At 36.1% G+C, this 11,860-nt stretch overlaps 1 protein-coding gene across 1 annotated transcript; it reads right to left on the reverse strand.

Moving 5' to 3' along the window:
• Positions 1-337: 337 nt before the first annotated feature.
• On the reverse strand, positions 338-11,333 carry anxa1a (annexin A1a). The gene is made up of 12 exons (XM_062051190.1): positions 11,193-11,333; positions 10,120-10,203; positions 8,035-8,125; positions 7,743-7,837; positions 7,544-7,657; positions 7,226-7,316; positions 6,041-6,120; positions 3,867-4,011; positions 3,703-3,798; positions 3,553-3,611; positions 3,338-3,460; positions 338-818 (listed from the first exon to the last, which is right to left on the reverse strand). The coding sequence occupies exons 2-12, from the start codon at positions 10,177-10,179 to the stop codon at positions 759-761; spliced, it is 1,014 nt and encodes a 337-aa protein (XP_061907174.1). The 5' UTR covers positions 10,180-10,203; positions 11,193-11,333; the 3' UTR covers positions 338-758.
• Between the last annotated feature and the right edge of the window lie 527 nt (positions 11,334-11,860).

The raw sequence follows: 11,860 nt of genomic DNA on the forward strand, positions 1-11,860 counted from the left end.
ATGATCTAGGACTCATAATGTTTCATCTTCATTGCTGTTTTGTGCATGTTTTTCAGTTGTACGGTTATGTTGCCCTCTCACATCTGTCTACTTAATATTCCTCCCATATCCCAAAAACGTGTGTCAGGCTCGTGGAAGACTCCACGTTACTGGTTGTATGTCTTCATGTGCCCTGCTGTTGACTGGTAAGTGGTAATCAGTTTAGGGTATAGCCCGCTTTTCACCTGGAGTCAGCTGGGATAGACTACAGCTCACACAGATGAATGGTTAAATTGTGTCTGACAAAGTCCTGAAGTATAAATGATGTGTTTAAAAAACAAAACAAGAAACACTCAAATAGAAAAAAAAGCTTTTATTTGCAGGATGCCGAAGCTCCTTCGCTTGCACGGGTGTACAGTTTAATTGTCACATATGAAGAGGATTCTTTTCGCTGCTGCGTTGCAATTCTTCTTTTCCTTCAAGCACCAGTTATCACTCTACCTTTACAAGACACATGATCAACCGGTTGGATAACTCAAATGTATGGTAAGGTAAGAGTGCTTTGGGTTTAAAATTAATTAAAACAGTCTTAAAAAGATAATGTCTGTTGAGGCAATACTACAGTAATTTGGCATTAGTCTTTGCTCATTGCTGTTATTATCTAATATTTGTCATCATGCATGACAGCAGGTTACTTGACACAGCTGGGCATTGGACGCAATTCTTCAGCTACATGACTTTGTCAGCTGTATGAGAGCTCATAGTCAGTAGATGAGAAATCAGTTCTCACTCCCGCAGAGAGCCAGTAGAATCTTTTCATAGTCTCCTTTAGTGTCATCCTGGAAAACGTAATCGTAGTTTGAATATTGGAACCTCCATACTCTCTCTGTGTTGGCAACATTAGATGGACAAAATAGTATTTACAGTGGTACCTCAACTTAGGAGTGCCCCAACCAAAGAGTGTTTTGAGATAAGAGCTGTCTCTCAGCTAATCGTTATGCTTTAAGTTACACACAAAAATTGGAATTACAATCATCCCGACCATTAGTTGCGTAGCAAATATCACAGTGAACCCCGTAACATCCGACTAAAACATCTGGTCTTACTCACTAGCATTATTTTATAGCTAGAGATCGACATACATTTGTTTTCCAACCATAGGAAGGTAGAAAGCGTGTGAAAGACCGTGCTGAGAAGAAGTACATTATATTAATTGAATTAAAGAAATAAATCATCAAAAACTTGACAGAGCATATCACCAAATTGGCAAAGCAATTTGAGCGTAGCACTGCTAGTACGCACCCTACTGAAGCAGAATGAGTGTAACGCCAGCCACAAATGTTTCAATATTTGAATGATAGCCATTTATCTATGAAAATTTGGAAAAGTTGCTGATGGTGTGTTTGACAGAGAAGCATCTAGAAGGAAATACTGTAGAAATTTGCTCCACAAGGTTAACAAAGGTACTGCAGTTGGTAGTAGTACATTTTATATTATTGTTTTTCATACAATATTTGTTTTGTGAAAGTTAGTTTTTCCTATCAAAAGACATGTTAAATATTAAAATTGTGCTGTTTTGGAGTGTGGTGCAATTATTTGATTGATTTTAATTAGGGGTGTTTTATCAACGATTTGATTCGGAATTAATGGTTGCCGATACGATTCCAGGACAATATTTTTTTTAAGAACGCTCCGATCCGAATTGATTCAGTGAGTTGAAATCTATTCCCTAACTTTTTAGCAAAAAATTCAACCACTGTGACCGTGAAATAAATACTGGATACTGCCGGTGACGTTTTCTATACTCCTGTTATTTCTTGTTAGGGAATTACCGTAGATTACTGTGGTTAAAATCACCCAAGATAATTACAGCAGCGTCTGGATGTGTATTTTCACGCCCATCATGATCATGTCATGTATTTCCTTCAGTGCAGCCTCCCTTTTAGCAGAGGGGTGGGCGTACACAACACTCACAATAATACTTTGCAGCCCCCTGGGCAGATAAAATGTCCTTAACTTCAAAGTCAGATATTCCACATTTTCAGAGCATGAGTTTGCAATCACCTTAGTTAGTATCCATGCAGTCACTCTTATTTGAGTCTTGCCGATGAAGTTGAAGTTCCTCCATTATATTTCCCAGATACTGAACATTTGCCAGTAGTATAACTGAAAGAGTTAGCCTTCCTTTTCTTACCATGCGCCGGAGTTTATGTTAAGCTCTTTCCCGTCTGCCGCGCTTTTGTTTCGGCTTGTTGTTGTCTGTTGCTCCGCCTGCAGCGGTCCGAGCGACTAGTTCGCATAGCATGCTAGCTCAGAGAAGGACTCCAGCGTAGCTAGGTTAAAAATTCAGAAATTGCAGCGCTCTCTCAACGTTATTAAGGTCGTCCGATCATAAAAAAAAAAAATAATTCAGAGTATGTCTTTCGAGCATCTCCACAGGAAGGTGAGGAAAATAAGTCAAAGTTGACTCGGGCACCTACACGGCTCTTTTCGAGTACGGTAAGTATAAGGTCTTTAATTATTTAAGAACAGTTTTACATAAAATATGCTGTTCGTAAAGCCAACATATTTTCTGGTATCGATAAAATTGATTAATTACCTTTTAAATCAACGTTAGCTCGATATGTCTTCTGGAAGGCCAACGAGCCAAGCACAGATCGTTTTTATTCGATCTTAGAAATATAAATCGATATGATCAATCGAAAAGACCCCTAATTTTAATTAATTTAAATGAGAGACATTGATTTGAAATACATGTGTTTTGAGTTAAGAGCTCTGTCACAGAACTATGGAAGTATTATTGTAGTAAAATAATTTGAAAACATGTATCTCAATCTGTACAAGTCTAACGCAGTTCACATGTGCGTGTACTAGTGTGTATGTTCGTATATTAATCTGTGTGTGTGTGATCAGATCCACGTGTGTGCGTTTTAAGTTGTCTGTCCGTATTGTGATTTGTCTTTGTGTAAAAAAATATCTATTTCTATTGGCGTGCGTGCAAAAAATAATGTGTGTGTACGTATTTACATGTGTTTGAAGCAGGTACCTTTTATTGGCTGTGTTTCACGTGACTTTTGCGACACTTTTGCCGTGTACGACAAGTCTGTCTGTATAGCGATTTGAACGTGTAAAAGGATTTGTCTGTAACTCCCCCTTGCCTTTCCTTATACTTACCATTAGTCGGCACAAGATGGATATACAGACACACAATAATATACAGACATGTGAATTGGATTGCACACGCACAGATTAAGATACACGTTTGCAAATAATTTTGCTACAATGATACTTCCATACAGAACCAATTAAGTTGAGGTACTACTGTATGTGCATTTAGTGATATAGAGAATTATCTCACCAGAATATCCTGGTGGAGTGTTTTGCCGTATTTCTTCTTGTACTCCTCCTTGATTAGTTTCATGTCTTTTTCGGAGCGGCTCACCATGATCCGGGTAAGGATGTTTTTGCGAGTTCCGGATCCCTGAAAAGCAGAGAAAAGCCCAAAGAGAAAAACAAAGCGAATAAGAAGGTGATGTCATATTTTTTGAATGTGCATGATACGAGGTATAATACCTTCATGGCCAAGTAGAGCTTCTCAGCAAAGAATGCAGGCCTGCTCCCAGCACACTTGACTAAAGTAAAAAAATGTATACTTTAAAAATGTGTCCATGTATATTCAGGTATTTATTGTATGTTTCAACATAAGATTGTGTCTTTCTTTACCTACTGCTGTGAGGCAATTCTCAATATCACCCTTCAGCTCCAGGTCAATTGCTTTGGCGACGTCTATTTTGCTGTACTTGGAGTACCTATCAAACACTGAATGATGATAGAGATGAAGCGTGTAAGACGTACACTAAGAAGATAGACAATGCAAGCCAACAGACCTTGACGGAGATGAGCGGCGCTCCTGCTGGTGAGGATTTCTATGAAGACAGAGCAGTCTTTGCCTTTGCGTCCCTCTCCAGCCTCATAGAGGGACCTGGCATCGCTGTCAATCAGCTGATCACACACTCCCTCAGTGCGGTTAGCCTGTGAAGAACAAAAAATCTTAGATGGCTCAAACTACATTTTGCTTTAATGCAATAGAAAGTTAACGGTCATTCATAGTGATAATAACTTAAGACATGAGGTCGCTTTATAATAGTGAAACGGGGAACTTCACCCAATTATAAAGTTGTTTAATGTTCGTTTTCTGTTCTAATGTGTATTAAAGCTTACAAGAAATGGTTAAAATAATGCCTTTAGGAGGATTATGTCCCTCTATAGACTCTCTGTGTGGGTGTCCAACCCTTTTGAAAAATCAAAAGAATGCAGGGGCTACTATGATATTTATACGGTAATTTTGTAGTCAAAAAATATGTTATATATACCTATATAACTATATTTGCTGTTTTTGTATGATTTTATTCCTACAGTGCAGCACGCCCCTTAAAAACACACCTTAAAAAAACTATTGCTATGATAAAAATATAAAAAATGTTTCACTAGCTTTAGTATTCATATGATTTGTTTTCGTAGGGCTGTCAAAATTAACAAGTTAACTCATGTGATTAATCACAAAAATTGATCGCATTGTTCATGTACACACTTAAAATAATGATGCAATTTAGTTTACCTCTCCAAGCACTTTTGGCTTAATATGGTCAGTGATCAGATATATGCATAAGTCAGTACACAAATTAATGAGACTCCAACTGATGTGTTCTCTGGCAAATTTTACTCCAAAATAAACTCTGAAAAAACTTTTGATAGAACTGTTTCCAAGTTTTGTGTAAATGAATTACATGCATTCAAGTAAACTATTCAAAAATGCCTCTCAATGACATTCTGACAATAAAATGGCATTTGTTTATAAATGTGTTTTTTTTCTTAAGAAAATGTAATTAATCACCTGTGATTAATCACGATTAATCCAAATTACAAAATGTGATTAATCATATTACATTTTTTTAATCATTTGACAGTCCAAGTTTTTTGCAATGAATGGTGATTTGAGACAAATTACTCATTTTTGGTGACTTTCCTACATGGGTCAAAAATGCTTTCTGACGTATACAACATCTTCCTTAATTGTATTATCCTTCTGTTGTTTATTATTGGCCTAAAAGTATTATAGGATAGGATAGACTTTATTCACCGCACAATATGGAAATTCTGTGGTTGCGGTGGCCATTTTACATGCCGTAACAAAAGTAAAACCTAATAAATTTTAAAAAAAGCTCAAATGAGTAATAATAATAATAATAACCACTATTCCAACTATGCACATATACACACTATGTACACATACTATATTTTCACCCATGTCATTAATAATATTATTTGTAATAATATTAAGCATCATACCAAGAATGTATAATTTGTGTCTAGGGTCTAAGTCTGTGGTGTACGAACCTTCTCTGTAAAAAGGCTACAGACTTCAAAACAATTCAAAACAGATACAATAAATATATTTTTTGAAAGAAAAAATTGGCCTGCATGTCATCTTAATGCCATTAGCACCAATATTTCAACTATTTCTCATTTTATGACAGCTGTTTAATCTTTTATTCTACTTTTTATGTTTTCAGGCCATTAAAAAATTATCTTTGGACACCCCTGGCCTAAGTACTAGTTGATAATGACTATCAATCATTATTGTAATTAGTTATTGAACGTGGCATGTGGAACTATTCTGAAAAATGTAAAGAGCATAGGAAATAGTTTTCATTGCAATGCAATCTATTTTTATCCATCCATTTTCTACCGCTTATTCCCTTTGGGGTCGCGGGGGGCGCTGGAGCCTATCTCAGCTACAATCGGGCGGAAGGCGGGGTAATTTTTTTTACAATTAACTATATTGAACTGGTCAGCATTCTAAATGTCAAATGTAAATATTAGCATGTGTGGTATGTACTTTTAAAAAACCCTTTCACTGTAGTATTAACAACAGGGGAGTGGTATGTTTCTTTAACCTAAGACCATCCTAAAGCATTGAAAGAAAGGCTTAATAAACAGCATCCGCCTCAAACATCCTGTAACAAAAATAAAGAGGGGCAATATTTGGACTCAAACGTACCTTGCAGAGTGTAAGGAGTGCAGTCCTAAAGTCTCCGCTGGTGTCAGATCTGACGTCTTCCTCCAGGTCCTTCTTGTAATCTTGCAGATGACAAACATTTTAAACAGTGTATTCTGAAAAGTTTTAACCTCCTTTCATACAATACTGTGTAAAAGTCTGAGGCGTTTTAGCCATAACGTAATGACCACATACAGTATAACTACAACTATGTATGAGCTCGAGATGTTCCCATCAGGGTTTTATGCTGCTGATTCTGACATCGATCATTCATGAGTAAGATCAGCCAATATCAATTCAAATCACATGTGTTAACTGTAATTGTTTCGGTGTATTTATCAGAGTGCTATTGCCAGTTTAACAATATCAACACAATATTTCAACAAGTTCCTTGTTCTCTTTTATTACATAGAATTGTTTGATCAAAAAAGTCAGTAGTCCACAGTAACTAAACAAAAGCCAAAACTACATTTAAATCTAATACTTATTTAAATCGTTTGGGTTTTGCCTTCAAAGTCCTCCTTTGTCCAGGGAATTATTCCCCGATTTAAAAAATAAAAATAAAAATTATATCAAACCAATCACTCTAGTATCGAGCATAAACTGATACTGATACTACTCTTGGTATCGACACCACCACCAAACATGGTTCTATCTACATTTCTTAAACTTTATTAAGTACTTGTATCTTGATGTTGTTTAAAGATAGCTTAGATATTAGCATGCCTGCTTCTGGCTCGGACGCGGTGTGTGACATGTTTAGCCTCAAGCTCCAGTGATAACAGTATTTAAGATACTAAATAATGCAATTTATTTAACGTAATGGAGGGGACGCTCCACACTGTGTATGGAGACACATAATTAGCTGCGAGCCGCTGGTCAGTCGGAGGACTAAAAATAAATACATCGTCAGCCAAAGGGGATTGGCGTTTGTGATCAGGATTAAACGGCATTTATCAGTGCTCCCCTTATATGAGCACCTTTATCCAGAATCTCTCCAAAAAATGCACCAGTAACCTGTGGTCCAGTCCTGCACACAAGCTTGTGTTCGCTACCCTTTTCCACAAAGTGTCATAGAAATGACCGCTGTGAACAAAGTCACTAAAATGCAGTATTGTATTGTGTAATAAAAATGTGGATCTCCAAACAATAGCTTGATGAAACGGAAGCCTACACTGCAGAACACACCTTCCTTGTAGGCCTTCTTTATGTCCAGAATCTCTTTGTTGGTCCGAGTGGCCAAAATCTCAACCAGGGTGTCCTCATCTGTTCCCATACCCTAAATTCATGAATTGAAGCATAAAGGGTGTTACTCCAGAAGTATTGTAATTTCATCAACAGCCAGCCTATTGGGACTAGCCAACATGAATACATGGAAGTGGGCGGAAATGGCTGTGAGCCAGAAACTTAAAATCAGTGTTGACCTCCAAAGTGCAATAACAGCAGTTCCACTCAGCTAAATGACTGAGAGGAAGGGTGCGGTGCAGTGTGTACTTGTACACGTACCTTCATGGCCATTTTCAGCAGCTGGGCATCATACTGGGCTGGTGTTTTTAGCAGAGCCATGACCACTTCCTCCAAGTCTCCCTTCAAAGCCTTCTTCAGTGCTGCATCCAGTGGCTTCAAGGCAACAATACAAACAGAAAGTATGAGGGAATGTGTGTGTGTGTGTGTGATGCTGTAAGTACTTGACCACCTTTCTTACCTTTCCGCTGGCTTGTTGGTAAGCTTCTTTGATCTGCTGCCTCTGCTCATTGCTCCTCTTCACCAGGACTTCAATAATGGTGTTTTCATCCACACCTGCACAAATGACATCATGTGAAATAGACACAAGTTTTGTTTTTTAGTGACAAAGGTGCAGTCATGAATGTCTGCCAGCAGGGTGTGCTATAAGCAGTAAGAACAAAAAGGTGGTCCTTCTTTATCCAAGATGTCACAATTCTATGACAGGACAAGTTAGCACAAGCCTTTCTATGAGGACCACAAAGAGAGATCACCTTTTGCCTTGATTGCCTGGTCCAAGACTGTTGCATCGCCACTGGGGCTGAAGTTGTGTGCCGCCTTCACTGTCCCCTCGTTCTTTAACACCTAACACACAACACAGATTGGTGTTTGGTAAGTAGTGACTATCATTCAGCGGTGAGGCCAAATAGTCTTTCACTTTTTACACTTCACTGTTCAAACTGTAAAGTATATTTCTACAAAATGTATAATATGCTACTTCTTGGAAGTGTCTTGTCCTTCACCATGCTGCTAATGGTAAAAAAAATATATGTCTTTAACTCTAATTATGTTTTAAGCCAAAGAAGACAAAAAAACCTAGTTTTTGAAAGGGTGCGCGGGGTTTGGATTATTTTTTTTTTGTTCAAATTTCTCAATACAATATCAAAAATGTAATGTTTTATTTTAATTTTAATTTGGACTCTTTTGAAGGCTTTTTGATCAGATAAAGTCAGAGGTTTAAATTTAGAAAATAACTACTGGTAATGTAAAATGTATACTAATTAAAAACTGTGACATCATTTGATCAAAAGGCCTTCAGAGGGATAAAATAAAAAACAACATTTTAAATGTTTTATATTTTTGTGTAAGGCTGAAGCTGACAAGAGATTTGAGCAAATAAATACAAAAATATATGAATCAAATATTCTTTGAGAAATTAAGGACTTATATTATATTAATATATATATATATATACACACACACATATATATAGTATTTCAAAAAAACAATACAAGTTGACAAAGTGCTGTGTGTATATATATATATATATATATATATATATATATATATATATATATATATATATATATATATATATATATATATATATATATATATATATATATATATATATATATACACATATATATATATATATATATATATATATACACACACACAAACACACACACATATATAGTATTTCAAAAAAACAATAAAAGTTTGACAAAGTGCTGCACAGTAGTTAAACACACATTTAAAAGCAGGATAAAACTAAGGATTGTCAAGTGTAAGAAACATTTAAGTTAATAAAAATTTTAAAAAATTATACATAAAAAAAAAAAAAAGACAAATTCCCAAAAATCTCCTGCTGGTTTAAAAGCCAATGAGAAAATATGTTTTAAGACGTGATTTAAAACTCATTAAAGAGGGAGACGTCCGAGTAACAAGAGGGATATCGTTCCAAAGTTTCGGAGCCACAGCAGAAAACGTACGCTCCTCGCTGTATTTTAACTGGGTTTTTGGGACGACAATGAGAATTTGTTCAGACCTCAGAGACCTTGTTGGGGTGTAGATTCTTAAGAGGTCTGAAATATATTGCGGCGCTAATCCATTAAGACAGTGATTCGAAGTATGTGGGCTCCCTCTGGTGGTACACCAAATATGTACTGTATATGGTGTTTCATTGTTGATAATGTTTGTGAATTGTGTGTAATGTTACAGTGGCCAAAAATATTAAATATACTTGTTAAATAAAACCTCTGCCTTGTTTTTAATGAATACTTGGGCCTACTATATGCTACTGTGTTTTAATATTGGTCATTCTGATTACTTGGAGAGCCAAGTGTTTTCTCAGGTGGTACATTTGGGAACCACTGCGTTAAGAGATTAAAAAACAAACAATATTTTTTTGTAAATGGATATGCACGTGTGGTATTAAACCAAAGCAGAAGCAAATCAGCTTCATGACAAAAAATCCCAGCTTGTGAAACCTCCAAAGCAGGCAGTGAGGAGTATTTGTAGACTTCAACAAGGGAGGGGCTGAAATTCTTGCTCTGATGAGTCACACATTCACAAGATATACAAATGCTCATTTTTTGACCTCTGTGGAGTGAAAATATTTCACCATGCTCGCTTTGTCTCATGCAATCATTCCTCCTTGCTCACTTTTTTTTGTTAAACCTTTACTGTACTCCCTTCTTCTCCTTGCAATCTTGTTTTATATTCCCTCCTCTTCCTTTGCTCTAAACCCTGCCAAGAAAACTTTCCACCAAGAGAGCATACCACAGGAAAAGGAAAAAAGGGAACAAACAGGGCGGTCGGCCTTAGCAACTGGAAGAAAAACCGCAGCAACTTACTGACTCATCGGGCATGCCCAGATAGACGGTCTGCATCATGAACTCTCTGATGAAAGCCATGGTGGGGCTGGATGTTGTAGGACTCTATTAGGACAGAGGAACACATTTGGATATAGGGAACACAATAAAACAATAGTCAGCAGGTTTACAGACAGCGAATAAAGTCCCATGTATAAACAATAATATACAGTATGTTGGTTTTGCATCTGTAAGTAAGACAGTTCTGCAAATTTCCTGTAGGTTTTTATGTTGTTTTTGAGGTTGTTTTTTTAATTGAACAACAAACATACATATATAATGCACACAAAAGTCAAGGTTTGATTGATTGATTGAAACTTTTATTAGTAGATTGCACAGTTCAGTACATATTCCGTACAATTGACCACTAAATGGTAACACCCGAATAAGTTTTTCAACTTGTTTAAGTCGGGGTCAACGTAAATCAATTCATGGTAATTCAAGGCACTTTCAACACCAGTGAAACATGTCAAGGAAAGAAAACAAAAGCAAATACAGATAGAGTATTAAATACTAATAATAACAAATATGAAAAAAGACAAAAAGGGCTATTTAAATCACTTTAAATGTTTTTAACAAAGATATCAATTTAAGGGCTTTTGTACTCTTAATCATCCTCCAATATTTGATTGATAATTGTAAACCATTAAGCCAATTAGAAAATGTAGGCCTTACTTTCATAAATCGACATTTATGTAGAAAAAATGTTGCCTGGAGGGTTTTTATGTTGATGTGGTTTTCTATGATGGCAGTCATATGGAGACACGATGGCCACACCCACGTCCAACACTAACACGGGTATAAGTTGTAAGCTTCCATCTCCTACATTTCACATTAAAATGTGTCTTTAATGTACACAAACGCTATAGTACTCATCCATCCATCCATTTCCTACCGCTTGTCCCTTATGAGTCGTGTTTCCGGCTTCACTTTTACACAACTTGAACGTACACCGGAAATAGCGCGCACTTAAATCTGTGACACCGAGCAGCAAACATTTGAAATGACGAAGAAAGAAAATGAAGTAGACGACACGGTTTACATTGTAAACTTACCTCGCCGCAGAAAAAGAGAGGAGACGTTCAAGTGTGAGTGAGTTTGCAGGGGCAGCGGACAAGCAGAGGGCGTTCATTTATACGCATGATAAACTCCACCTAGAACCGAGCCCGGCCCATATCCTCCTCCATGACTTGGACTTTGACACCGCCTGTAATGTCTGTCCGCCATCACTGAGCTTCAGGGGCGATGAGAGAGCAAAAGGCATTCGGTGGAATGAAAACAGTAAGTTTTAGCTCCTCTTTACTCAGAAAAATAGCGTTAAAAGTGTATAGTACGTGTTTTAAGGAGATTAAAAGTGCCTTAACCTTAAAACATATGAAATACAGATACTAGATATCCAATCCACTGAATATTTATATAGCACATTTAAACAACAACATTTTTTTCCAAAGGGCTGCACAAAAAAAATAAAAAAAAAAATATATATATATATATATATATATATATATATATATATATATATATATATATATATATATATATATATATATATATATATATATATATATATATATAAAAAGATTCAAATACTATCCTTAGCTCCACCAATAATAATAATATATAATAATAATTTCATTTGTAAAAAGCACTTTACATTGAGCAAACAACCTCAAGGTGCTACAGTGTATTGAAAAAAAAAAATAATAATAATAAAAAGATAATA

This window comes from Entelurus aequoreus, linkage group LG06 (genome assembly GCF_033978785.1).
Source record: "Entelurus aequoreus isolate RoL-2023_Sb linkage group LG06, RoL_Eaeq_v1.1, whole genome shotgun sequence".
NCBI lineage: Eukaryota > Metazoa > Chordata > Actinopteri > Syngnathiformes > Syngnathidae > Entelurus > Entelurus aequoreus.

Coding starts and splice junctions, on each gene's coding strand:
- anxa1a (XM_062051190.1), bottom strand. CDS start 10,179: ATGGCTTTCATCAGAGAGTTCATGATGCAGACCGTCTATCTGGGCATG. Junction 6,121..7,225: donor AAAGAAGGCCTACAAGGAAG/GTGTGTTCTGCA, acceptor GTCATCTGCAAG/ATTACAAGAAGGACCTGGAG. Junction 4,012..6,040: donor CACTCCTTACACTCTGCAAG/GTACGTTTGAGT, acceptor TGTTCTTCACAG/GCTAACCGCACTGAGGGAGT.